The sequence below is a fragment of the Pagrus major genome, chromosome 21 (genome assembly GCF_040436345.1).
Source record: "Pagrus major chromosome 21, Pma_NU_1.0".
Lineage (NCBI taxonomy): Eukaryota > Metazoa > Chordata > Actinopteri > Spariformes > Sparidae > Pagrus > Pagrus major.
Genome location: NC_133235.1, coordinates 17,130,928 through 17,157,039, shown reverse-complemented (window position 1 = coordinate 17,157,039; position 26,112 = coordinate 17,130,928). Strand labels below are relative to the sequence as shown.

General features: G+C 43.1%; 1 protein-coding gene across 3 annotated transcripts in view; it reads right to left on the bottom strand.

Annotated features, from left to right (window-relative positions):
- LOC141016430 (receptor-type tyrosine-protein phosphatase F) overlaps positions 1-26,112 on the bottom strand; it is a 170,237-nt gene that overhangs the window by 12,780 nt on the left and 131,345 nt on the right. For all 3 annotated transcript variants that reach the window (XM_073490789.1, XM_073490788.1, XM_073490790.1), the window contains 7 exons: positions 19,506-19,660; positions 15,656-15,768; positions 10,894-10,991; positions 7,117-7,240; positions 6,338-6,513; positions 1,146-1,265; positions 230-384 (listed from right to left, as the gene is read on the bottom strand). In XM_073490789.1, the coding sequence (XP_073346890.1) occupies positions 230-384; positions 1,146-1,265; positions 6,338-6,513; positions 7,117-7,240; positions 10,894-10,991; positions 15,656-15,768; positions 19,506-19,660 (941 nt within the window). The remainder of the gene's footprint in view (positions 1-229; positions 385-1,145; positions 1,266-6,337; positions 6,514-7,116; positions 7,241-10,893; positions 10,992-15,655; positions 15,769-19,505; positions 19,661-26,112) is intronic.

Sequence of the window (26,112 nt, the reverse complement as noted above, 5' to 3'; positions counted from 1 at the left end):
ATTCATTGGAAGAAAAAAAGTTGAATCAAGAAACAAGATCTCAACATCTCTTTTCCATGTGGTGTCATTTACTGTGTACTGGCTCTTATTTTTGATAAAAGAACACACTGTCTTAACCATTCCCTTTCATCCATGGAGAAAACAAGCCATGAAAAATAAATCCATGATGAAAACTACCAGTTCATGTACTGTATGCACACATATTGAGCTCTTTCTCATCTACACCCACCTGCAGTGCACCACCATGGGCCCTGCATCTGGAGGATTGCAGGCCTTTACCCGCCGTAGGAAGGCAAGGATGGGGGTGGGGTACTCTGGCACCCCGTGGTCTGGCCAGGCCATGAACTGAAACTGTCGCACCTCTCTCTTCTCACTGGAGCCATTCTGCAGGAGAAGGTAGAAAGAGTTTAGTTGGATACCGTGACATGGTAAATTGTAACTGGCTGCCTTATTAAGAACAACTCGTCACGCTGTTTTGAATACATCAGGGTCAGACTATTTTGATGAAAGGGAGCTGAAACTCTGCAGTTACAGTCTGAAAAGCACAAGTGATTTATTTGTCAGAAATGCAGCTATTTCAAGCAAAGGTCTCGAGTGCTATCACTTTGATAGCTTCACATAATGTTCTCTTCATGGCTCTGATCATTCTGCAAATGTAGGTGTAGATAATGTGTATAATTTTGGAATTGAACTCAGGCAGTTTCTCGGAAACGGATTCTTGGCATTGTCACCATTCCTGATTGAAACCAAGTAAGCACTCCAGCTGGAGACTAGCATTTAATTAGAAATTATAATAATTTTAGAAATTACGAGTAAGTAATGGAAAAAGAAAGAGGAGAATTAAAGGGCAATACATCAGTCACATCACCATGACACTGAAGTATATGAATCAAAGTGAAAAAGTGAAATCTTTTCTTGCCTGTCAGAGAACACGAGACAAATCTTGGATGTTAAAAACCAATTACAGCAGCAAAAAAAAAATGGCCCAGTGATAATAGCCTTTATCTATCTTCAGAAAAATAAGAAATTACATTTTAAAATGTGACCCCAGTAGTGATGAACTGCAATTACCTACTCAGAACATGTCCTTCATGAGCATTTCTCACTATATGGTTAACTGCAAAATGAAAAAGGCAGTGCTGTACCTTGTAGAGGGCGAAAGTGCGGACGCTGTAAGTGGCTAACTCCACAGTGTCCAGCATGGTGACCTGGATCATCCCGTAGGTCTCTGTTCCTCGCGACGGCCAGTACTGGTCACACTTCACCTGGCAGAGCAAGAGAGAGGGCACACTGTCAGGAGTGAACTGCTGCTAACATCCACCACGAGCCTAGTGAGAGGCTTGTAGGATCACACTGATTAACAAGATGGGAACATTAGAGAGGTCAGATCAAAGGCTTTGTCCACTGTCTAATTAAAAAGTGAAGGCTCAGAGTCAGCTCCTGTACCTCCAAAAAAAAAAGAACTCAAGTGAAGTGAGCATGCGCATTCATGTATGTCTCCATTTGAAGCCGGCTTCAAAAGGGCATTAAAAAGCCCACTTTGTCTTTTACCAGCCTGTGATCATTTTCAATTAGCTAATTGTCAGGTGGTTCGCAACCCTTTGTAATGTATGCTTTTGGTGCATTAGTAATGATTGGGTGCTGTATTTTAGAGGGAAATGTGTCTAAAAACCTGTTCTCATCTGTCGTGAAGGGACAGCAGGCTCGGCCACCTGGCTCCATATGTGCACAGAACAAACTTCACTGCGGATGAGGCTAAAGATCCTCCAAACACTGGCACTGAATGGCTCTGCTTCATTCTGTGTATCTATGAAAATAACCGATCTTCATTTTACTTCCTCTCTTTAGCGAGGCTCAATTGGCATTAGGACTTCAAAAAAAATTCAACATTTATCTCCTTCACTCAAACACTTACATGAACTCTTCCTCACATGTCACATTGATGAAAGACACTTCTGGCTGTCACTGGAGTATGGCTCTGGTTTTCAAACAGCAATAGTAAGGTTTCTGTTCTGGAAATTGTTGGGCAAATATGTTCTAATCCTCTTCTGAATGATTTGGAATCAAAAATAGCCATGCAGTTGCACAATCCTGCCTCATTTGATTTTCATAACACCTAATTTAATAGTTGTTCACAGGGTCTGAGAGCTTTCAGAGGCGATGAGTCACAACATTAGCTAAACACTGGGCAAAGTCCACTGATTGATCTTGCTTTTAGCTTCTGGGCTCAGTTGATTCTCAGTGGATGTTTTCAAGAAAAAAATCTTGTTTTCAAAGAATTGAAAAGTGTGTAACATGTAGTTAAATCTGTGGGGCAGGTTCAGCCAAGGCATACTATGTGTGATTTGTCAGTTGTTGTTTCTACACACAGCGTTCAAAGATGGCTCCTCTTCCTGGTCAAGACAGAGAGGGAGCGAGCAAGGGAAAGAGAGAATGAAGAGAGGGAGCAGGGTTCAACATTATTTTCAGATTGTCTCACAGCGCCAGTTCTAAAGCATTAATAAACACGCTCCTGTCTCCATACTACCCTCTGGATTTTGTGTGAATGCAGCCAAAGTGAAGCTCTTAACAGACAAACAGCAGAGGAGACCGATGGAGAAAGTGGCTTAACATGGTTGCTACATTTTTATGAAGTCAAAACCTCGTGCTTTAATTGGCTGGGGGCTATACGCAATTGCCCATTGTTACATCACAGAAACGTCCGGGAAACAGCCATTATACTAAGAAAATAAGAAAATACAGGCAAAGGGCAGTGTCTCTGCAGATACAGACACTGCCACACACTTCTAGTGGGTCATAAGTGATGATTGAGAAGGATTACTTTTGTGTGAGTCAATACGTTAGGAAAATCCTGCAAAGTATACAAGAATTTTAACCAATTTTCAATATGTCAAAGTCATTTCACAGAATATCTATAAATCAATTCTACTCCCTTTTTACTTATAGAAAACAGAGCAAATCCAAACTCTTTCTTCATGTCAGAAATGGTGGGACTAGCACTTGCTGCTATTGATCTGGATAACATGAGAGGGAAGAGATGTGGCGCAGGCAAGCTAATCATATTGATACTGCAGTACCGGGCTGACATTTCGGAGCACCTCGACTGTCTGAGCGAGCTGGTACAAATCGACATACAAAATGCGCTAAAATTCACCCCCTCACATTTCACCTCCCCTGGTGACAGCTCCCATTCAGAGGCAGAGGTACACCTTGCAGGAGAAACTCAATTGAGTGATGGGGAACCACTTGCAGTGCAAACATATGGATTAGCAGTCACCACTGTAATGAATATCTCTGTGCTGTCTGAGCTTGGGTGGCATATTCTCCCTCGCACACATAAACAGATCCAGATGCACACACATGCAAATACATGCACACACACACACACACACACACACAGACCACAGGTTTCACTATCATCTGCTTCTGCTTTGAACTTGACTTCTCACATGTCGACACCTGGCCTTTTGCAGAGGACGCAGACCTCTTATCTAGAGACACACACACACACACACACACACACACACACACACACACACACACACACACACACACACACACACACACACACACACACACACACACACACGCACACGCACACGCACACACACACGCACACACGCACACAAGCCAAACCACAAGTGAGTAATAGCTCTGGTCTCATTTCACGTTCTGACCTTTTAGGGTTTTACTAACTAGTAATGATAGCGAGGAAGCTGAAATTTGCCTGCCGGATCTCATCATATTTGTCAAGCTCCTGCTCTGTTTGGCATAAGACATCAGTCTGGCTGGGTGGTGGGAGGTTGACTCACTCACCATATGTGTATGTCTGTGTGTGTATGTGAGAGGGAAATAGACAGAAATGAGATGTGTATTTATGCAGAGGGAGAGGGCGAAATAACGAAAATCCCTGAAAATGTAGCAATACCGTGTGTCTAATCTGGAGTACAGCCAGCTTTTTGTGATGTTTTGTCTTATTAAAATGTCATGTTAAATAATGTTGTTTTCAGAACTGATGCAGACATATTTTAATCAATCCAATTCACTGTTAGTTGCCTCACATTGCATTCGTAAAAAGTCATTTAGAAACTGCGACATACGGCTAATTGTCATTTAACTAAACATTTACTCCTTCTGTATACTGGATGTTGTAATTGTGATTTATTTACACAGTTTAAAGACTAATTAAACTCTAAAAATGTTTTGCGAGCTGTTAACACATTAAAATATGCTGTGTATGGAAAATTCTTTCAATAGTATAAATGTCAGCAATGCAGATAAAAACTCTACATGCTCTTTTAAGCAGTAATGAGTGGAATTAAACACTGTCTACTGGTTTAGAAACTACCTATAACCGACCCCTCCCTGTATGATGATTAATATACCAAAGATTTCAAGGTACTCTGACATAAACGGGGAGAAAAATTTTCCACCCCCACTTCTGGAAGGTAGGTTTGGTTCTCTACATCTCTCTCCACAGTGTTGGAAAGCCAATTGATTCTCAAATGTGTGGAGGAGGTGGGGATAGGCTGTTTCATTTCTCTCTTAAGTTCCTCATGTTGTGTTGTTCCTGTTATTTTGTCCTTGTGTCTGTATGTTAGGCTGTGACTCTGAGATCAAAGCAGGAGAGCATGGTGATCTGTCACAGAGCTCTCCCAGACACACTAAATCTACATGTATAGAAAGGTATTTGCGAGTAATGTGTTTATCCTGGCTGACATCGACTGTAATAAAAATCATCTTATCAAACATATCCGCGCTGCAGAAATCCTCCAAGGTACCAATAAATGAGGTGTGTTCCAAAAGGACACAGTGTGCCCACAATTTGCCTAAATGATTGATTGCATCGATGGCTCAAAATTAAAACAGATGATGGTATGTTTTGAAGGATGGACAGTAATTTAAGTCTTTATTTAACAAAACAGTTGCTTCTTTTACAGACCTACTATAGAGTCTGAATGATGAACTGAGCTTCAGGTAAGGTTCCCAAATTAAAAAAAAAAAAATCAATGTCGAGGGTTTGGAAAAGAACTCTTTCATTTACAATCCCTTTTACTTCCAGTCTGCAGTCAGGGGACTTTCTTTCATTAGGGCACCATATGCACACACTAATAAAGCACGACATACTGGCAGGGCTCCACGCTGATTTATTTCCTCCAAGGAATTCATGAGCATGATTCTGTGATGGTAATTAAATAAACCCATCCCAATTTTCAATCTCAAGTTGCCCATGTGCTCCTTTTTTGCTTTTATTAGCTTGGATGTATTTTAGGAGCACACGGGTGTTGCTGGGTGACAATCCTCTTAGCTCCAACTTCAGAGTTTTCATTATAGTGCCGTGGCCTTTCGAGAGCAAAATTCAGAAAGAGCAAACACAAATGAGACACTGTGTCTATGAAACATTGGCATGGCGTTGCAAAAATAAATATGTAGCAATCAAGTGTTGAGCTCTCTGAGCAGTTTCTAAATAATACATGAAACAGAAGTCGCCTTATTATGAAGTTCTAAATGTAACTACACTGTGCATGTTCATGATTTAGCTGAAAATATTTCTTATTTTCAGTCGAGGATATGCACGTATTGTCATCATATGCAAAGTTGCCACAGTAACTCCATAACAACTGGCAAGCAAAGAAACAACAGGAGGGAGAATTGGGGAATGGGAAAAAGCTGTTGTGCAATTTTACTTCACAGACAGATTTAGAAGGAATTCATGCATAAGTTTTTAGAGATTGCTGAAGACTCAGGAGAAGAGAAACAACATGAAGCGATACTGTCCACAGACAACCGAAATATCCTTTGAAGTCCTTGTGACTTTGATCAGGCTGACAAATCCTGCTTTAAAGTAGGACCGGGCGTCTATTTGCCTTCTGGCTTTGTTGGGTGTAATGTTACTTCCTTGGTGTCAAGCTACATAAATATATACATATATACGTCAGGAAGCTCCATTTCTGCCCAGATTTGAACTTTCAACAGTGACTGACTGGTAGGTCGTAGTCCTATCATCTTCAATGGCATCAAAGTTTTACAAGACAGTCCTGTGATTTCCTCCTGGTAAGGCATCCCTCTCCATTCATAGCAGCTACCCGTTGGTTGGTTTGGTAAGTAGGTGGTGGTAGAGGGTGCGGTATCACGTAAGAAGTGATATAAATTCATAGCTTTTATAGCTATTGTATCATAATCTGCTGCATGCAAATGTGTTTTCATGACATTTCACAACAGAGAAATATTCTATTTCTGGACACCTTAGTAATAGTAAGTAATATAGTATTGTAGAGTGATTGATTGCCTTATTTTCAGTGTTTCAAAGTAACAGAAGGACAGTGTCTCTCCTTACCCGTGACTTCTCCTCCAGTCTGGTCATCATGACGATAGTGTTGGATCTTTGCTCCCATACCATCCTCCAGAAGTCGCTCAGTGTCTCTGGCAGAGGCCCCTGTGTGGCGATGTAGGCATTCTGCTTCCTGTAGCCGTCAATGTAGTTGGCGTTGATGTAGTCACTGCCTGGAACAGCTGCAACCAAGACAAGAAGTGAGGATGAAATTCAAATATTACACAGCAAGCTTTATTTGCTCAGGTCAAGATCTGAATCATTTTAATCAAAATACAGGATACATTTACTGATTTATTCTTGTTTACATTGAGCACATTGACACAGACAATTTGCCTGTGCACGGTACTTTCCAATCTACATGTTACGATCAATCTATACTGATGAAAAGATGATACATGTGTTTTCTAAGCATCCAATCACACAGAGATGCATTGCTAGAATTGTTTCGCCTGCAAAACCACTGCAAAAACTACTGCAAAAACTACTGCAAAAACTAGTGTTTTTTTAGAAGTTGAAATACTTTCAGCTTTTCAGAATAAGTAGCAGAGTCGTACCGCTTTTTCCATTAACTACCTTTGATGGCCGATTACACAGGCACTTCATGCTTTTTTTGCTCAAAGCAGCAACAGCAACAAAGCAACAAGTTTCTGTGTGATCACGGCCTAAAGCAGCAGTTTCAGGCTCACAAAAATGTCCTTGGTACATGTGAAGGAGGCCTCAATCGATGGGAGCCTCAGTCAATGGCTAGCTAAGGTGTTAAGTGGCTTTAGATGAGCTCTTACCATCAACAGAAGTGAGCACCACCCTGGAGTGGTCATAGGCAATGACGTTTGCATAGCGATTCTTTGGCTTGTTGACTTCCATGTTGGAGTTCTCCCACGTAAACTGCTGGCCTGGATCAATGGACTATGGGAGAGGGCAGGAAAGAACAGAGAACACAGACAGAAGGAAAGGAGAGCGAAGGGAAAAGAAGCACAAAAGGAGGCTCTTGAGTGTTACATGTATAAAATGGAACAAGACAGGAGAGGAAGGGAATGGCAAAATGACCCCACTGTCTGCTGCCATTAAGCTGCAGTATACTATGGACAACAAAGCCTTTATATGGAACATATACAAACATCATGTCTCTTGAAAAGCCACAGTGGAGCGCTACAGGTAAGTGCATTTATGCTGTGGAGGGGACTGTGCAGAGCTATCATACTGCTACAGTACTGCTGTTGGTGCATGAACAGGTTGATTATTTGCATGACATTTGATGCCTAGAATACCAATGAAAAAGAAATGGTGCTGGTTTTGTTGATTTAAATAAAAACAAAATTCCATCGTCCATTGAGCCAACATATTCCTCCAATTTATAAAACCCAACATGATTGTCTTTTTAGCTAGGAGATCAGTAAAGATTTGCAGGCAACCACAAACACTCATCCTCTCCCTTTAGTCATATTGAATTACCTAATTCTGGGAAGCCACATGCATGACTTCTTGCGGTAACCATGATTCTTGTCATCCTCCATCTTTCTTTCTTTTCCCATCTTCTATTTCTGCTGTCTTTTCCTACCTTGTATTTTTGTTTCAGCCTCTCCCTTTCCAGCCCCTCTCTGTTTCTAACCCTTTCTTTCTTGCGTCATTTGTCTCTCGGGCTACGACGACAGTAGACTGCATACATATTGATCCGGGGAGATATGTGACGGCCTCCCATCCCCTGGCTCGATAATGTCACAGAGTCTCTTGTTATTCTGTATCGATCCCCCTTGGCTCGCACCGGAACCATGTCCACTAATTCCCCAGACCTTTCGCCTCGCAAATCCTTCAGGAGTCAGAATGACACCTTCGAAATTCCTTCACTTACTTAACGTGGCTGCAGCACTAATTTAATTATTAGAGGTTATTTCATGTCAAAACTTGACAGCTTGAACATAATAGTAATAATTATTGGATAATGGATAAAATAAAGGTTGCAAGGTGAGGTCTGGAGAGAGTAGAGATTAGGATCCTTGGCCATAAAGTCCTCATTATGTTGTCCTATTGAGTAAGTGGGAAAAATATGGTATAAAAGTTATACACAAGCTATTGGAGACTCAAAGTTTATTTTCAGAGAAAGTCATGTACATGCTTATTTGTTTTTGAACAAGATATGAGAAATATGGAGTGCTCATATGCAAAAAATCTTGCACTACAGCTCCAAATTGCTCAGCAGCAAGATTCATGTGAGTATATGCCTATTGCTGCTGATGAGCTCAGCACTGCCAATTTCTCCGTCCGTGCCCGCCAGTACGAAGAGAAAGATTTCATTCGCAGTCAAAACATGTCATATTCATTTGAGAGCTCAGTGAACACAGCGGGCACACTAGACTGATGACAACTAGCAAACAAGTTAGGTAGAGATGGTAGAAAGAGGTGAGAAGCGAACGCCCAGGATATTCTCGCTGACACACTGGAAATGCCTTCAAATGAACATAATGATGCCATGACGACTGCAGCGTGATAGTGCTTCCTGCGATAAAAAGACTTGTCAGGGGGAGCTACAGCATGCCTGATTGACAAATTCTGCTCATTACCCAGTGTGCTCATTGCTCAGTGTGATGCGGACTGGCGTTTGTGCTAAAGGAAGTGTCAGGCCGCCTAAAACATCAGGGAGAGGAGGTGGTGAAGCCTCTACAAATTCCATGCCTCAGGGTAAGGAGCGACGGGAGCAGCCGGCGAACGTGACTGTGACAAAGCGCCATGAGCTCTGCCACAGTGTCTTGGCTGGCATGGAGATGGGCGGCCATCTGCTGGGCCGTGGAGGGGGTCTTCCCTGGCTTGGAATGGTGCGGAGGGGGAATGGGGCCGGGCTGGTTGCCTGCAGCAGTACAAGCCACTTCTCTGGCTTGATTCGTTTACACTAACTCAACAGGCCGGGAGGGCGAGGTGCTGGAGAGGCATTGAGCAACACACGAAAGCACTTAATTGAGTGCAGATTTTTACCAAGGTCTAATTATCTCCCCAGTTAGCTTCTAATTTCACAGTGAACCAGATAAAAAACTTCATAATAATTATATAGCATGGTCTAAAATGCGCAACGTTGCATCCAAGCATATAATGAATGTTTTATCATTATAATGGCTCCTTCTAACAGATTTCATACAAGATCGTAGATACCTAATGTTTTTACTTGTGTCCTTGTTTGTTGGTTGGTTGGTCTGTCAGCAGGATTACCCCAAAAATACTGAACAGATTTCCACGAAACCAACTATGGGCGGCTTAAACTTTCATGTGATACAAGGCTATTGAGTTTGATATTGCATTAGGCTTGATTGAATTAAAGGGGACTGTTGGGCCTTGGCAGAGGTAAGTGCTCTACTGAAAGCCATTCTAGTTTGGATATGTTATAGACTCCTCTCATTGATAACAAGGGAGTGGACAAAAAAATATTAGAAACGTTAATCAGTATATCACAATACAGTTAGGGCTGCACTGCAACTACATTCTCCAAAATGACCATTAGGTTGAATCGACACCTCTCTAAACACTATAACCTCCTTGAATGCAGGATTTATTTCACAGCTGTTGCACTGGAATGCAATACTTTCAGCTTGGAGTACTACAACTGAGAAAAAAATCATGCATGAAATTTAAATGAATAAGGCCTTACTCATATAAAACAAAAAACGCAAACATTTTATGTGAACACGGTTCTGAATGACATTTTTCATGCCGGCAATACCCCCGGCTAGCGGATAGAAAGGTTATATAAGTCTATGAAATAGATGTTATTTTCACAGTTAACGCTGGACAGGGCAGATAACAGTTATAAAACGTTGGCTAAAGTTTGGGCTCATAGTGATGCTCGGGGAAAGGTCAAGAGGTCACCAAAATAAATTTGTTCTGTCTCTCTGTGAGAAATCACACAGAAAGCTTCATGCTGCAGCAACATATGCTGGCCAGAGACAGACAGAGGCAATCACATAACCTTTTAGATGAAAGTAAAAAAAAACATTTACAATCATTCCAACAGCTTTGTTGGATCCATTAAGGTGAGGAGAAGAGCTGATTAGACAAAACCGATCGAGCAATCAGAACAAATAAATAAAAGACAGCTCTTGTTTTTCTGCATTCAAAGATGCCTCTCCTCTTCATCTGGCCTCGCTTCATCCCCAAACCTACTATGTGCCACTTTAAATGCAAATTCAACCCCCCTCCTTTTTTTTTGTTTTTTTTTTTGGAGGAAGAACACTGACAAGAGATAATCCCTCACCGAGTTGCATCGGAGAGACTGCCTGCAAAATAACATTCTTAGGGGAAACGTCAAGACGCACACAGATTGCCTAAACAACTCGCCACCTGCTCGTTTTGTGGGAAAGCATCTCGCAGTATTTAATGTAAGTGTTGGTTTCCTGGTGGGAATGGTAATAGAGTTGTAAAAATGACTGAGGAATGTCTGTGAAAGAAGTCTTCCATAATCCATTAGAATACATGCATATGGGCTCAAAAAGGCATAAACATTAAACTTCCACCCAGATATCATAACAAAGAAACACATTTATATGGTTGACACAGGATCAGTTCTGGGCTCTTACCTCATACTCCTGGGAAAAGCGGAGACCGTCGTTGGCCTTCAGTCGCTCTATGTGGTCAGCCAGGTCGATGACAGGAATAGGCGGGTGCTCCCTCATTCCTGAGAGAGTTAAGAGGAGGAACAGGAAGTGGGAAGGAGACAGAAAAAAGTGAGATCTTGCTGTTCTTACATCAGATATGGACATCGACTTTCACAAACACTGGTTGGACCACAGGGTGAGTGAAGCTGCCAGTGGGACCATGAGGTGGCTGTGTAACGGTGAGGAGAGTGCACTTTGTTCAACAATGCATGAAGAGAGAGGAGAGAGAGGAGAGAGAGAGAGCGAACAAGTTGAAACAGGCCGGTGACATTTGGTGACATTTGGTGATATCGTCATGCTAAGTGAGGAGGACAGAGGTGGGGCTGGCACAGCAATGCACATGAGTGACTGGGTGAGCATGCTCCTGGAAGGAAGCAGGAGGCAGACATCTCTCTGACTCCACAACGCTCAATTGGTGGCAGAGGTGGGATCAGAGCAAGAACCCACAAGTCTCTACAAATCAGTCACACTGTCACTTCCCAGAGAGGGAAAAAACTGACTGGTCACCAGCCAAAACTCATTTCTTTGAAAATCTCTTTCCCAACAATAGACTATCTTTTCGGCCCAGCCTGGAGCGCTTGGGCTGGATTAATTTCAAACAACCCCCCTGCCGCTCTCTAGATTTCTCATCGCCGGGTTATTGGATGATTTATTGCTAATCTACCGACACAAATTCCCCCTGTGCCTCTGAACTTGGCAAGGCTCTGCGCTTAAACGGATTGCTGGGAACTTGCCTTATGTGTTAAAAGTTAACTGTATGCGACGCATGAAGAAGCTCTAAAGTTATACAGAGACCTTACATATTGCCTTGAAGTCACACAGAGATCAGTAAGACACTTAAAAGAGGTATGCATATTAACATTAGTGCCTTTGGCCAAGCGCATCTGTAAGGTCATGGGTCATGCTTTCAGATGAGCGACTGCTGCAAGCTCATTAATGCTGTAATGCTAATGGCTATTGGCTGGTAACTATGGCCACTGCACAAGATGAGATCTGACCAATTACACTAATTTAATACTATCACACAGGGGGACCTCACTGTATGTGTGTTTGCGTGTTCAGCCAGGTCTTTTACAGCCATGTTGTTAGGTAAATGGAGGGTGATGACGTAGATAACAAGGCTAATGTACAGCAAGTGTTACTGTCCGCACTGCTCAACTGTCCATGAAACCATCTAGTAACTCTGCTTCCACACCAAAAAGGTGTTGTGGGACGTTCACAGCCAAGAGAGGGCATTGCTGCATCCTTGGAGCACCAGAGGCAACAAGCTTGTGGGCTTGTGATGTCTGTCAGGATTGCAACAGGGGGAATGGGATCAGGAGTGAGAGAGAGAGGAAGAGAGGCTGCATGTGTGGGAAATACACAATAGGTGAGAGAGCAGACTAACTTGGAGTGTTGGGGCAGCGATGAGAGCTGGGACCTGTGAAGAGAGGAGAGTGAAGGAGGGAGGAAGAAGAACACTCAATCAATGGGGATGGCTCAGGATCAGACCGGGGCCAAACAGTATCTGCAAATAACCTTTCAAGCTAGTTGGAGTGCACAGCAGGTGGTGTTTGCCTTCTCAGGACAATTCAAGTAGTGTAGTTTAGGCTGTTAAACACAAGTGCAGACAAAGCTTGACTTTAAAATACTCCCCTGTGACTGCTCAGTGTAAACAGCACTACTGAGTTAAGGGCACTGTATGTTTTAAGTAAGGTGATAAAGGAAATTTTCATTTTATTACAACTTGTCATAGTTTGGGCCATCATTTTGGTTATTGATTAAGATAAAATTATAATCACCAAAGTAATTACTGAGATGTGGGAGCATGAAATGCATGTGGTCAGCAGTCAGACAGGCCGTAAACAAGTCACCATTTGAGGTTCTAAACCAATTTATGTAGAGGTAAAATATAAATGTTTGTGTTTCCCCTCGGTGCACATGAAGCTGTACAACTCTGTTTCCAAAAAAGTTGGGTCACTTCGTAAAATGTAAATAAAAAAGAAAGTAATCATTTGCAAATAAACTGTGTCTACCAACAAGGCTTTTACAGAGTTTTTCCTTGTCCATTTAGTAATGTCCTTTATATTTCACAAAGTAGTGAACCTTGCCACATCCTTGCTTGTGAACGACTGAGCCTGTTGAGGAGGGCCCTTTCATACCCAATCATGATTGCTCCTCCTGTCCTGTGTAAAACCAAAATGAACGCTGTGAACTCAGCTTTTCAGCAGAAATCTTCTCATAAAAACACCCAAACGGTCTTACAAGGCAGAATATCACCTTCTATGCACAGGGTAAACTACGCAAATGATTGAAAAACAACGTGCACTCAGGGCACGGGCTGAGGCGGTCAGGGAACTCGCTGAAGCGTGCGAAGCTACGTCCTGCAAAACCATGTTCATTTGGGCGAAATAGTAAGGGGAGTCCTCCAAGGCATTTGCAAATTATCCCATTCTGTCTGCATAACTACACCAGCAGGATGGTTGTTGAGTTGAGTTGGCGCAGGAAGTCAGTCTGTACACTTTGATGGATATTTACAACAGTTTGGGTAATTTTTTTTACCATTTGACTTTGTTTTCTCCTTCAAATAAGTTCGGCTTACCAGGGGATTTACTTAAAACCTTTATAACTGTCTGACTGCTTGTATTTTTGGCTCTACTGTACTAATTTTTTAATGACATTCCCAGATATCAGCAATTAACATGTGAGTACAACCTTACTGTAACAACAAGAACTAATGTCTCTATGACTACTTACTGTAAACTGCACTACTCCAAAAATGACACCACGTTTTAAGTGTCAAACACAAGTGCTCTCAACTTAGTATTTGCAAATACTATCTGAACCAGGTCTGCCAAGGATAAACCATGTCAGTTCTCAAAGAACCACGCGCCTGCTGCTGGAGTGCCAAGAGGTACGGCCGAGGTCTGTTTAACAAACCAACACGCAGGAGACATGAGCTGCAATCGGCTGGACCACTTAACAACAATCAGAATCAGAGCAGGAATGTTCACCTGCTGTGGGCGAATCAAAGAGAGAAAGAACGAGAGGACAGAGTAATGGGCTGTTCAATATTCACTCAACTCAGCCTTGGAATCTTGCATGTTTTTCACGAGCTAGACGCTAGCCTTGGTGATTTTTGATAATCACCACTCTTGAAGCAAAACAGCGAGGTGGAAAGGGAGAGCAAGACAGAGATAAATGTTGACATACAGAGAGAGAGAGAGAGAGAGAGAGAGTGGGGGACAGAGTGTGAGAGAAAGAGAGAGAGAGAGATTACCCTACAGGGAGAAATGGAAGACAAAAGAGGAAAGAGGTGGAGTGGGAGGACGGGAGAACAGGGCTCTTTTAGAGCGGCAGCACTGCTTAATTCCTCTGCAGGGGTTCAAAGGGGCTGTGTGTGTGTGTGTGTGTGTGTGTGTGTGTGTGTGTGTGCGCGCGCGCGCCGAATGGGATCTTTAATAACCCGTGAGAAGGGATACACACATACACACACACAGAAAACACACAGAAAAGTGCATGAATGCGCGTGCACTGGGGTTGACATTTTCTCTCAGCTCCATTGTTCCCTCCGCCTGGCTCACCTTCACATCAGAGGCAGCAGGACTCATTACCAGCTAGGGGGAATGAAAGGAGCTCATGGAGGGAGGAGGACCGGGGGAGGAGGGAGGAGATCAGGAGGAAAAAGGAAGACGGCTGATGCTGAGGCGGGCACCCTGACACAACCCCCCCCCTCCACATCACCACTGCGCGTGGATGGAATCTGAATTTTTTTGGCCTCCCTCCACTGATACCATTCAGGGCTGTGTATGATGGGAACATGATTTGTTTATTTTCTCTTATTGACCCATTTTTCTTTTTTTTTGAAGACCGGTCAGACTTACAGCCTGAGGATAAATAACAATATAAGCAGGACACATGAATTTCATACAGCAGCACCTGCTACAAAGCACTAATAAACAAGAGATCCATCAAATGGAAGGAAGGCAGGCAGTCATTGCAGGTGGAGATTGCTTCTTGAAATGCTGTTTAGTTTGGTTGGAAAAAAAACAATCATTCCAAAACGCAATATCCATTTGAGGAAAAAATCGTGCAAATACGAGATATTAAAAAACACTATTAAAGGTGAGTCCCCTTTAGATATTTTCTTTCAGTGTTGAAGATAGGATCATCTGATGAATTTCAGGGAAGCAAAATATACTTTTTACTCATTTATTATAAAAGAAAAGTTGACTGAACCTGAACTCTTTTCCAGCCCTGATTAAGAATTAAACACTAACTGCAAAGATATTTACACAACTTGCCTAAAATAACAGACTTTCCTCAATTAACCATTAAGCAGGTCCATGAGGGCGAGTGGAGGTTGATTCCGTGTGTATGTCAAAACAGAGTTATCATGACTTCCAGTTTCTGACTTGTAAACAACAATCATGCCAACCTCCAAGTCATAATTTCAATGTTGTTCAGTGTTATTTAATGGTTATGATGTTATATTGTAATTTCACAGTATTTCATTTCTCACATGAGTAACTCTTTAATCATACAACCATCATGTCAAATGGGAATCTCCCCTATCTTTACCACTCTTCCCATGTGACATGAATGTGGTATAATATTCATGTTTCAAGGATCTTTCCTGTGGGAAATCAGAGCAAGCTTTACCATATGTTGCTACACGTATGATTGCTAGGCTGCAATTTATTACCTGGGGTTTGGTAGTTGAGTCTTCTCATCTCCACGGGGTCGGAGGAGTTGGCCAGCAGGGAGTCTTTCACCCCACCTGAGTGCTCATCTTTGGGTAGGGGTGATGCCCGCTTCCTGAGGTGGCAGAAACAGACAGTAAAGTGTTAACCACATCTTGCCAACACCACCTACATACTTGATACAAAAACCCTAACATAGCCATCAATTCCTCGAGCTAACTGCAAGTGGAAATGACAGAATGATTAAGAATGACATCCGTGTATCTTCTGTATTGTTAGACAAAAGGACTGAAGGAAATGCACACACATCGTTGTGTTGCACACTTGATGAGGCTAATGGCATTGTTAATGGTTCTCAAAACTAGTTCTGAGTACCAGCAATTTAAAAGACAGTAGGTACCAGGGCATTACCCCCATTAGCTTGCCAACTGGAGTTTAATGTGTTTGAAGAATAGCCATCATTTTCCTGGAGAGGGGTAGGTTGGGTTTGTTTGCCGCTGGATAGGTGACAGCTGCTGTGTGGGTATGTGTACAGTGTGTGTGTTTGTGTGTAGCAAAGATTTAAATGTGTGAATTTCGCTGCTGTGTGTGTGTGCTAACAACACATTGTGTTTACTGGCTTTCCAGATTGAGAGGAAAACAGGCGGATGCTGTAATTAGCTCATCAGCTGGGTGGCACAACACTGGGTAATTAGACCAGTTCGGCAGCACCTGCGCTGCCAGGCCCTGCCTAGCTGAGGCTAGCATAGCACAGAACAGAACAGTACAGCTTGGACTGGCTCAGCTCAGTCGACCGTAGCTTTGTCCATCAGGCCGACAGAGGAACAGAAAAAGCAGCCTGCCTGTATTCTTATGTTCAGACAGCCAGCATCTGTTGACATACACACACAAACAGATGTACGCTTTCCCACCTCTCACAACGACACACACACATCCTCTCTGACACACACACATGCACACACACACACACACACACAGATACAGCTGCAGACTCAGAAGCCTTCTGACTGCAAATGGAAATGGGCGGAAGGAAGCATCAGGGCGCCCTGTGGAAATTTCACATCTCATTGCACTCCATTTGCAAGTGGCGAGCGTGGGTTTTAGGCAGGAGCGGGGCCTTCTGTTGACGCCTGGCGTGGTGAGAATACATAAAGCACACACAGCCTTAACCCAGTCCACCTCAGCCGCTGGAGCTTGGGCCTCACTGCCACCTGTTATCTTATGCTGCAGGGGCTTAAGCTAATGCTAGCAGCGTGACGGCTAATCTATGACAAGCATCTTTTCCTCTCCAGCCGAGAGCTGAGCCAGACTGTATCCGGTTTTCCCAGAGATCACTGCTGGTGCTGGTGCTGGTGCTGAGCTGGGGGAGGGGGTGAAAGAGTTTGGCATCTGTGATCTGTTCTCCACACCCCCTCTGACCCAATCAGATACCAATCTACATGACACTTTAGTGCTGGGCTAAAGTAAACATCGCAGCAATCTCAATGGAGTTATTCATCTCAGGCTCAAAGTGAGGGTTAAGACGTGTGAGAATGTAAGTACGCACAAACTGTACTGCAACACACACACACACACAGTGTGTGAGTGTGTGTGCAGTAAAGGGTGCACTTAATGAGGGTAGAACAGGGCCCTTTGTTGAGTCTCCTGCCACGAGGAAGCAGGGAGAGGGAGGAAAGTGGAGGAATGGGTCTCGGTGGAAAATGTCAGCTTAAAAGATGGGAACATTTCTTTTTCAGCAGTTTCCCTGTCTGGCATTTACTTCACAATGGCCCATTCAACAGCAGGTGATGCCTTGGCATATTCAGATGGGGCCAATCCTGAAGGGGCGCGCTGACACTGGCTGGATAATGAAACACAGCACGGAGACAAACCATGGCAGACAGGACGATCTGAGGAGGAACACTGGCACTAGATGTGGAACATGCACTGGTACACAGACGTGACCTAGGGGTTTGACCCCAGTTATCAAAGGCTGCAGGGTCTGCTGCCTCTCATGTCTTATACGTAATGTAAGAGTGAACAAATCAGATCAGACACACCTATTGAAGAAGTCCTAATTTTTAAAAATAATTTTCTGTAATGCTGATTGGAGCTGAGAGGAGGCAGACTCTGCAAGCCTTAAAAGCTGATGTATACCACCGATTACACCATACAAATGAAAGGGACTTGGGTGGTGGGAGATGAAGTTGTGACTGATGTAACAACGGCAGTACCCACCTTTCCTGTTTGCTGCAATCACAGAGGGCAAAAAGAAAGGGGAGGGGGAATTAATAGGTATTTGGTATCAATATGGACCTATAACTTCTCAAAGTTTGTTCCATCTTTAGAAAGCTAAATCGATTTTTTCCAAACATGTAAATCCATTCCATCTTAAAAGGTACAGTATAAAAGGTTATGTTAACACTCGCTGGAGACTTTTGAGAATAACCTCATCATTGTTCGCTGCTGGTGTTGGTCTTGGCGAATATGCAGGTAGCAATAACAACATAGCTGGAGTGTGATTACTCCTTTGCACATTTACTGCCAGTCCACAGTGAAAAGGGCACACAGCCACCTCCCCACAGTCCCTCCTGTCGATATGTGTCTACATGGGGAAAGGGCTTCCAGACAGAGGATGTGCCGCTCAGCAGTGAGCTGTCGCAAGGCCTATTATTAACCAGCCCCTTTCTAAGACTGCTGGAGACGACTGCTGCACAGCAGTCTGCATGGCTGTGGATGGCAGGTTGGAGAATAGGTATGATGTGATATGGAAATTGTGAATGAAGAATTGTAATGGAGCCATCATGAGAATATAGGCAGGAGGGACTTAATCGCGAAGAAGCAAAGTGTGGTAAATAATGTCTCGTAGGTAATAGATTCCCAACTAAATCGAGTTTTTAAAGTGTCCAAAAAACAAGATGAATGCAGTTTACATGCCATTTGTGTTATTGATTAATCTGTCAGTTAATTGTTTGATTAACTAAACATTTGGTACATGTTGTATGTCACCCCCGCTCTCTCTCTTCCTCTCCTGTCTGCCTCTTCAATGTCAAACTGTCCACAGAAGGGGAAAATGAAAAAAATCCAAAGGGGAAACACTCAAAGCTTTCTCTGACCAACGTCTAAAACCAGAAGACATTCATTTCACAAAGATATGCAAAAAATAAACAACAGCAAATCTCCACAATTTATTAGTAGCAGAAACCAGCAGATGTTTGGCATTTTTACCCAATAAATCCCTTGATCACTAAATGATTGATCAATTATCCAAATAGTTGTTGACCAACTAAACACCTAATCGTTTCAGCCCTAGTTGTGTCATTATCCATTTATGTGTACCTTCCCAGCAGCTTGTTGGCCTGTTTGTATCCACGGTGTTCTGCACAGGGGCAGCTTAAGTGCTTTTAAGAGATATTGACTGAGCTTTTAGTTAAGCCCTCTGTTGCAGCCTTCTGTTTCTTATTTGAAATGACCAATGGTGTTGGCCAAAACACATTTCTCACTCCTAACTAAGGGTTTTTGACAGCCAAGCTGTGCTTTTCATTAGGGAGGCAATGTCAGCTGCCATTTCAACTGACACTTCACATAGTACTGTTACACACGGTCAACTGGGCCAAAATCTTTTGGGGAGACTTGAGGATTTTCTGAAAGAAAATATCAATCTGCCTTTGGTTCCTTTCCCATTATACTGTATATTATGGTAAGGAAATTGGATGTTACAGTTTGTACTGTGAGCAGCCGGGTGCAAATGGCAGAGTGGAGCATGTCTCATTACCATTCCTGATGCAACCAAAAGAAACCTACGATCACAAGTGTCACTGCAGTTCAACCTCACACAAACACTGAGAAGAATGACTGAGCATAGGCTCTTACTTCTTGAAGAGCAGGATGGCGATGACGATGATGATGATGAGGACCACAGCCAAAACTGGGCCCATAACCCACAACATCTCGGGCTGCTCCATCCCGTGAGCCATTGCTGACGTGACCTGGATTGGGTCTGAGTAGGGACTGGCTGAAAATGTCATCTAGAAGAGAAAAGACAAGGGGGAAAGTGCAGGTTCATGAGAGCCAAGTCACTTTGGAGCTGTATGCAACATTTTCCATTCTTATCTATATGTACGTGGCCCTCCTAAGGGGTTGTTAGACTTAAAAGCCAAGTTAAAAATAGCCCACACAGCACGGGAAAACAGAGGTTCAAGTGAGCATGATTTAAAGGTAAATTCAACAGCAGGAAGTCTCGGATGTTATGTAAAAAGTTGGTCTAAATCTACATTTGAATATTCTCTTAACTTTTTTGCTGGTTATCACAAAGTATGAGCAGGTGACAAACTGCAGTTGCTTATTACTAAATCAAAAGCTCCAACACAAGGACTCAAGGTAAGGCCAAGCTTACAAATGGATACGGGTCATAAATTTTAAATGTGGCAGAAAATGGGCGACAGTGAGAGACAGGTTAACAGATAGCATCTTATATTCTTAAATCAAGAGGAACCAAGAGAAATCATCAAAAAGGGACATTTATTATACAGTGCTTTCTATAGTTAACATAACACTGTTGGAGACAATGAAATATATACAGTGTTAGCTAAGTTCTTGATATAGAAAAACAAAATATCTGACTGCAGATTTCTTGTTTCTAGCACCTTGTGAATCAAGTCATTTCATGCTCATAAAAGGCCACAGTTCAAGGATGCAGCAGAACAAGCCGTAAAGCTATAGATAACTCAAAAGACACATTCCTACAAAACACGAACCACCTTCGTTAATGAAGTTATTATTATGTTTCTATTAAAGCATTGCATCACATTAGAGACGATGACAGCAAGTGTGAGACAGGAGAGTGAGAGAGGCAAGAGACAGAGAGGCAGGGATGAGTGTGCATGTCCCTTGGCCACTGAGATAAATGGGGGCACAGGAGAGGACTCATCTCTTCTTCATTAGTGTTCACACCGTGACGGAAGAGGAGGAGGAGGAGGTGGTGACGGTGAGGGTGCGTTTCCACCTTGGTTGTAAATGAAACATCTCCCTGCTCTTCCGTCTTCAAATGACGGAGGGGAGGGAGCGATGGAGGTGTGTGTCTGAGGACTGTGTGCACGAGGTGACGCAGTGTGGTGTTTAAAAAGTGTCTGAAAGAAGAGTCCAACTGCAGGAAAGCAAGGTGACAGATGAGAGAGAGAAAGAGGGAGGTGCCAGCCGCGTGTCATTAGAGCACAGCGTGTCTCCTATTGAATGACGATGGGAGATGCAGGTCGGGGAGGGGAGGGGGGAATGTGCGCAGGGGCATGGGTGACAGATCGCAGCCCTCGAAGGGAATTGGGCTCCCAGCATGCAGCGGGAGTGGCGGGGCGGCAGGCAGCGGTAATCCGGATCATTAGCCGCACAGCAGCCTGCTCTTCGGCACACAGGCAGATATTAATTGGAAAGATAAGCTGAGATGAGCTCAAAGAGTCCTGCGCTCTGTCAAATAGTTCTGTTATCTCTTGTACTCTTGGGCAACTGCCGGAAAAATTTACAGTATGGAGTGTGTGGAGAGTGTTACAGCATGTCTCAATCATGTACGTGCAAACCAGCTCTGAGGCATAGGCACAGACATAAGATGACTCAAGTCTGAAAGTAAAAAGATTCACATTTTGATATTACAGCGACAGTTTACAGCAGCAGTTTCACATCAGTCTTTCCAACACACAGGGAGATAACACACATCAGGCACATGAGACCATTCTTGCCTGTTCTATGCGCCTTTGGGAGGAACCTATTATCTAAGAACAAAGAGAAACGACACAGCGGTGGGACGCTGATGATGTGACGATACCACAAGGCTTCCTGTTCCTTCGGGAGGGCCCAAAAAAGGGCTTCAGGATGTGGCCCTGCAGGGAATCCTGGGAAAAAAACTTTTTTTTGGAGGTGGTGTAACAAATGACTGCAGCTGTGTTTTCAGAGAAGGATAAGGGAGCAAGAGCAAGAGGAGAGGAGAGGGCCGGACAAAAAGAGAGGGCTTTTTGTCTGTTGGTCACGCCAAAGTAGTGGGATCATCCATTTGAACGGCCCTAATATCTGATAAAAGCTCTGTCACGCAGCTCCTAATGCCTCTCCGCTCGCATAGTGGTATCACAATGGGGTGATAGTGCGGTGAAGGAACGTGTGAGCCTGAGAGTGAGTGTTTCAGAGACAGTGAGAGACAAAAATGTAGATATGTGTATCTCTTACCACTCTGAATAAGTGTGTACTGTATGTATGTGTACAGTATGGACATGAGTGGGTTTCTATGCGTTAGAGGTATAGTCAGCTAAAGAATCTTAAATCTTTTTCTTACAATCCTCACTTTTTTTTAATCAAGGATACATATGAACCGATATATAATATTTGGATAGCAGGCTTTGCATTTTTAACCTCTGCTGACCAACACCTACGTTGATTGACATGTCTCAAGTATAGCTAAATAAACTTCATAACTTGAGAAATCTGTATTATGGAAGGTTTTTGGCATTTGTCATTGAAAGCTGGTGTCTGTACTCAGCTGAAGAGAGGTAATAGCACCTCTCCAAAACAACTCTACAATCAGGAACGCACTGAATGATTACTTTTACAAGTCATGATTTTAAGCCCATCAATGGATCAGGAACTCCATTGTTTGGGAAATATTACAGTATTTGGAGCATGTGAGAGATAATTTACCAAAGTAGGAAGTCATTGCAATGTGTCAGATACAAGTTGTGAACGTTAATTAAGCTGCCACTCAAAACTGAAGTGCCTTCTCAGTCAACAAAAAGTAATTAACACATCTCAATTGAATCTTTCCTATTTAATAATTTTTTTATCCAAAGTTGATTAAAAATATTGAGAGCCAAACCTAAATAGATTTCATAATTGAGTTGAATTTGGAAAGTGGATTAGATATCAGATTTCGTATTTTAATAACATCCGATTGAATCCCATCCCTACTGAGAGGAGACGCAGGAGAGTAAATGACTGCAAATCAATGATGAGCATTATTACTGTACTGTAAATACTGTCTATTCAACTGTGTGTGTTATGGGTGAATGGATATACTTGTTTCTATCGATAGGTGTGTGCATCGGTCGGTAGGAAACAAAGAAAGTGTGTGAGTGTAAAGACTGTAAACAAATGTGTGTAAGAGCTTATGTGAGCATACGTCAGTTTTCCTGAGCCTTTTCTCAAGCTCCTCTGAGCTGCCACAAGTGTGTATGTTTGTCTAGGTCGCAGCAGCTGAGAGTGTGTGTGTATATGACTGTAAGTGTTTGCCTGAGACAGAGTAAGAGAACAACAGAGAGAGAAAGAGAGTGGGTGATGAGAGATGGCAGAGAGCGAGGAGACGGAGTGAAAGAGAGACTGAAGCAGAGGTGTTATAGTAGTAGAAGTATATCCAGTCTGCTATCTGGCCCGTGGGCTACACAACTTCCCCAGTCAGCCTCTGCTCCACCGTCCCCTGAGCGCAGAATCCGCTACGCACAGCACAGGCACATTCGTTTCAACTCACTGTTGACCCTGCTAGCTTCCACGTCTCTCCAAAAGTGGCTTAAATAAGCCGCAGGGGGTTGTGCCAGACAAACAAACAAACAAACATGCAAAGACGCCCATTATGTATCTGCCGCTCTTCTCTGCCTCCCCAGGGAGGCAGGCGAGCCCACACTCTCCCATCGTTGCATGACACAAGCAAAGACAGCGAGAGGGAGGGAGAAGACAGGCTAGAGAAAGATATATATACATATATAAAAATTGGAGGTACAAAAAGCGAAAGGGAAGGATGATAGTGTGTGCGAGTATGCCTTTATCTATGAAGAACAGAAATGTAGCTACAGGGTCTGGCCTACCCTGTGTGATGACCCTTCTTCATACTGTAGTTCTCTCCTTACACTTTTTTCCCCCTCCACTTCATTTTTCCCCTCACATGCCCTCTTTCCCATTCAGCACCAGAATTGCACTTTCCCCTCTCGAGCTGTCTGAATACCGAGCATACAGATATCTGGAGGCATCACTAGAGGGAGATGGCACTATGAACGGAAGTGACATAACACAGTTGAAGAGAGAATTCTGTATTTATACCACCCGTGGTGAAAAGTTGAGTTTGAATATGCTTATACTTTCTGCTGGAAAAAAAAATCTTGTGTTCACAATTCTCTCTTGATATTGTTTGTCAAAGCCTTTTGAATTTCGAAAGAAGCCAGTCTTCCATGTTAAGGGTGTTTTGGGCCCAGAGCACCAACAGAATTAGTGCTACAAAGCCAATTCTTGTTGAGAGTGAGTAGAATATAAATGTCTGGACAGAAAACTGTGGTAAACAAACTTGAACACCCTCAGTTTTTTGTTGCTCTCACATTCACCTCTCCCTTATCAAAAGAAAAGCACACATTACTTCAATCTCCTCCTCTTCCACCAGTTCACTTCCTCTCATTCGAGCTTCACAGGCTGGACGGGACACAATGCAAAAATGTTGCTTTCCTCTTTTCCTCTCTCCAACACTAACCCTCCTCTCTGTCTCACATCACACAGTATTTCATGCTACCTCCCTCCCTCACTCTCTTCTCGCATTAAATGATACTGTTTATACACACCCAGCATCTATCATCCCATTTCACACTTCCCCCGGCTTGTTTATCTGCCTTGGGTGCTGGGGAGACATGAAGGCACACTCGCTTCTTCTTTCTCTCTCTCATCCCCCATTTGCCTTCCCTCCTTCTCTTCTTCCCTCCAACCACTGCTGGCTGCTTGTGGCCATTGATATACGAGGGCTTATTAAACCCTGGCGGTCCTGTTTGATCTACGCTGGGGGAGTTTGGGTGGAGGCGAGAAAGTGTAGTAAAGACACAAGTCATTTACTCCAGTACTTGTTGTCTTATTCTCCCAGGTCTGGTGAAGATTCTGCTCGAGGCAGCTTCTGCCAACTGCTCAATCTCGCTGCGCGCTTTACCTCCTGCACCCGTTTGTGTTTGGTAATAAATGTTTGCAAGTACCGCGTTGGGTGTGACAAAAACAAACACCGCTGTGGTATCTGAGTTTCACAAAGAGTGCGGTTAGGGGATTTGTGTGGCGATCAATGGCAGCCCACATGTAGTCACCAACATCCTTTCATGCACACAAGAAACATGGTTACTGTAAGAAATGAACAAATCAAGGTGTTTACAGGCACTTCAGTCATCGTTTTGGACTAAATCCTGTGTTTATTTTAGCAGCAGGTCAGTTATAGGAGTTATTTCCTATCCCCTAGTGTATTTGAACCAAGGATGAGAGAATTCGTGACACGGTATCATTCTGCATCCTAGAGAGTTTTTTTTACTTGACTTTGGACTGACGGTTCAGTCAGAGGACAGGCTCTGTAGTAAGAAACTGACAGTTTTTCATTTCCATGTGTGCACTTGTCTGACTTGCTACAAAAAGTCTACTTTAGAGTTGTGCATGTCAACTTACTTTGACTTTAACTTTTTTTTAACAGTGTCAGTGTTAGTCTGACTTTGGATATACAACGCTGGTTGCAAAAAAGTTGGGGACGCTGTATAAAAATGTGATCAAAATATTTAATGTGTTACCTCATCAGCTTATTTAAATTCTTGAAATATATGCTAATTCTGAATTTGATGCCAGCAACATGTTTCAAACAAGTTGGGAGAAGGGCAACAAAAGACTGGGAATTCAAAAATACCTGTTTCAAACATTCCACAGGTAAACAGGTTCATTGGTAACAGGTGATAGTATAATGATTGGGTATGAAAGTATAAAGGATTTTGCTACATGAGCTTGATGAAGCATATGACATGTGTTTTATTTACATTTTAAACAGCGTCACAACTCTTTTGGAATTGGGGTTGTAATTATTTTGGATGCACTGCAATGAGTAATGATCTTTCCTTTCATCCCTGTCACAGCAACACATTATCTGTCTAAAGTCTTGCACATGTAAAAAATCCTGTTATAAAACCGTTTCAGTTCATATATAGTTCAGGGTTCATATCAAGTTTTCTCCAGCAATTAAGTCCTGGTGATTGCATTTCCGTAAACCTTTACCCGAGTTAAATAACTCACATGTCTTATTTGCATGGACTTTAAGAAATTAATGCAGAAAGCCGTCAATAACCGGGTTACTGCAGTGAAGGTAAACACACTGATTGACTCACCCTGTGAGTGAAGCCTGATTAATCCGAGCGATTAAGTTTAAAGGTGGGAGGGTGCTACACAGTTTAAGGAGGGGGAGTACACAGAAAAAGACAAATCTTGAGCGCCACTTATCCAACCTGGTGAGTCTGGCAGGTGCAGTGAGAGTGTTGTGCAGCGATGGGGTTTAAGCATCTCCTTTGAAGTGAAGTGTATCATGGCTGCCCACTGTAGCCTCCTTCGCACCTCCCTCCCCTTGTTAGAGCGAAGGAGTGGGGGATTACTGGTAGGGAGGTGGGGGGCTTTAGGGACATTTAAAGCAGCATTTCAAGGGAATCGGCCTGCTTTACAGACTCCCTAGGCCCTGTGA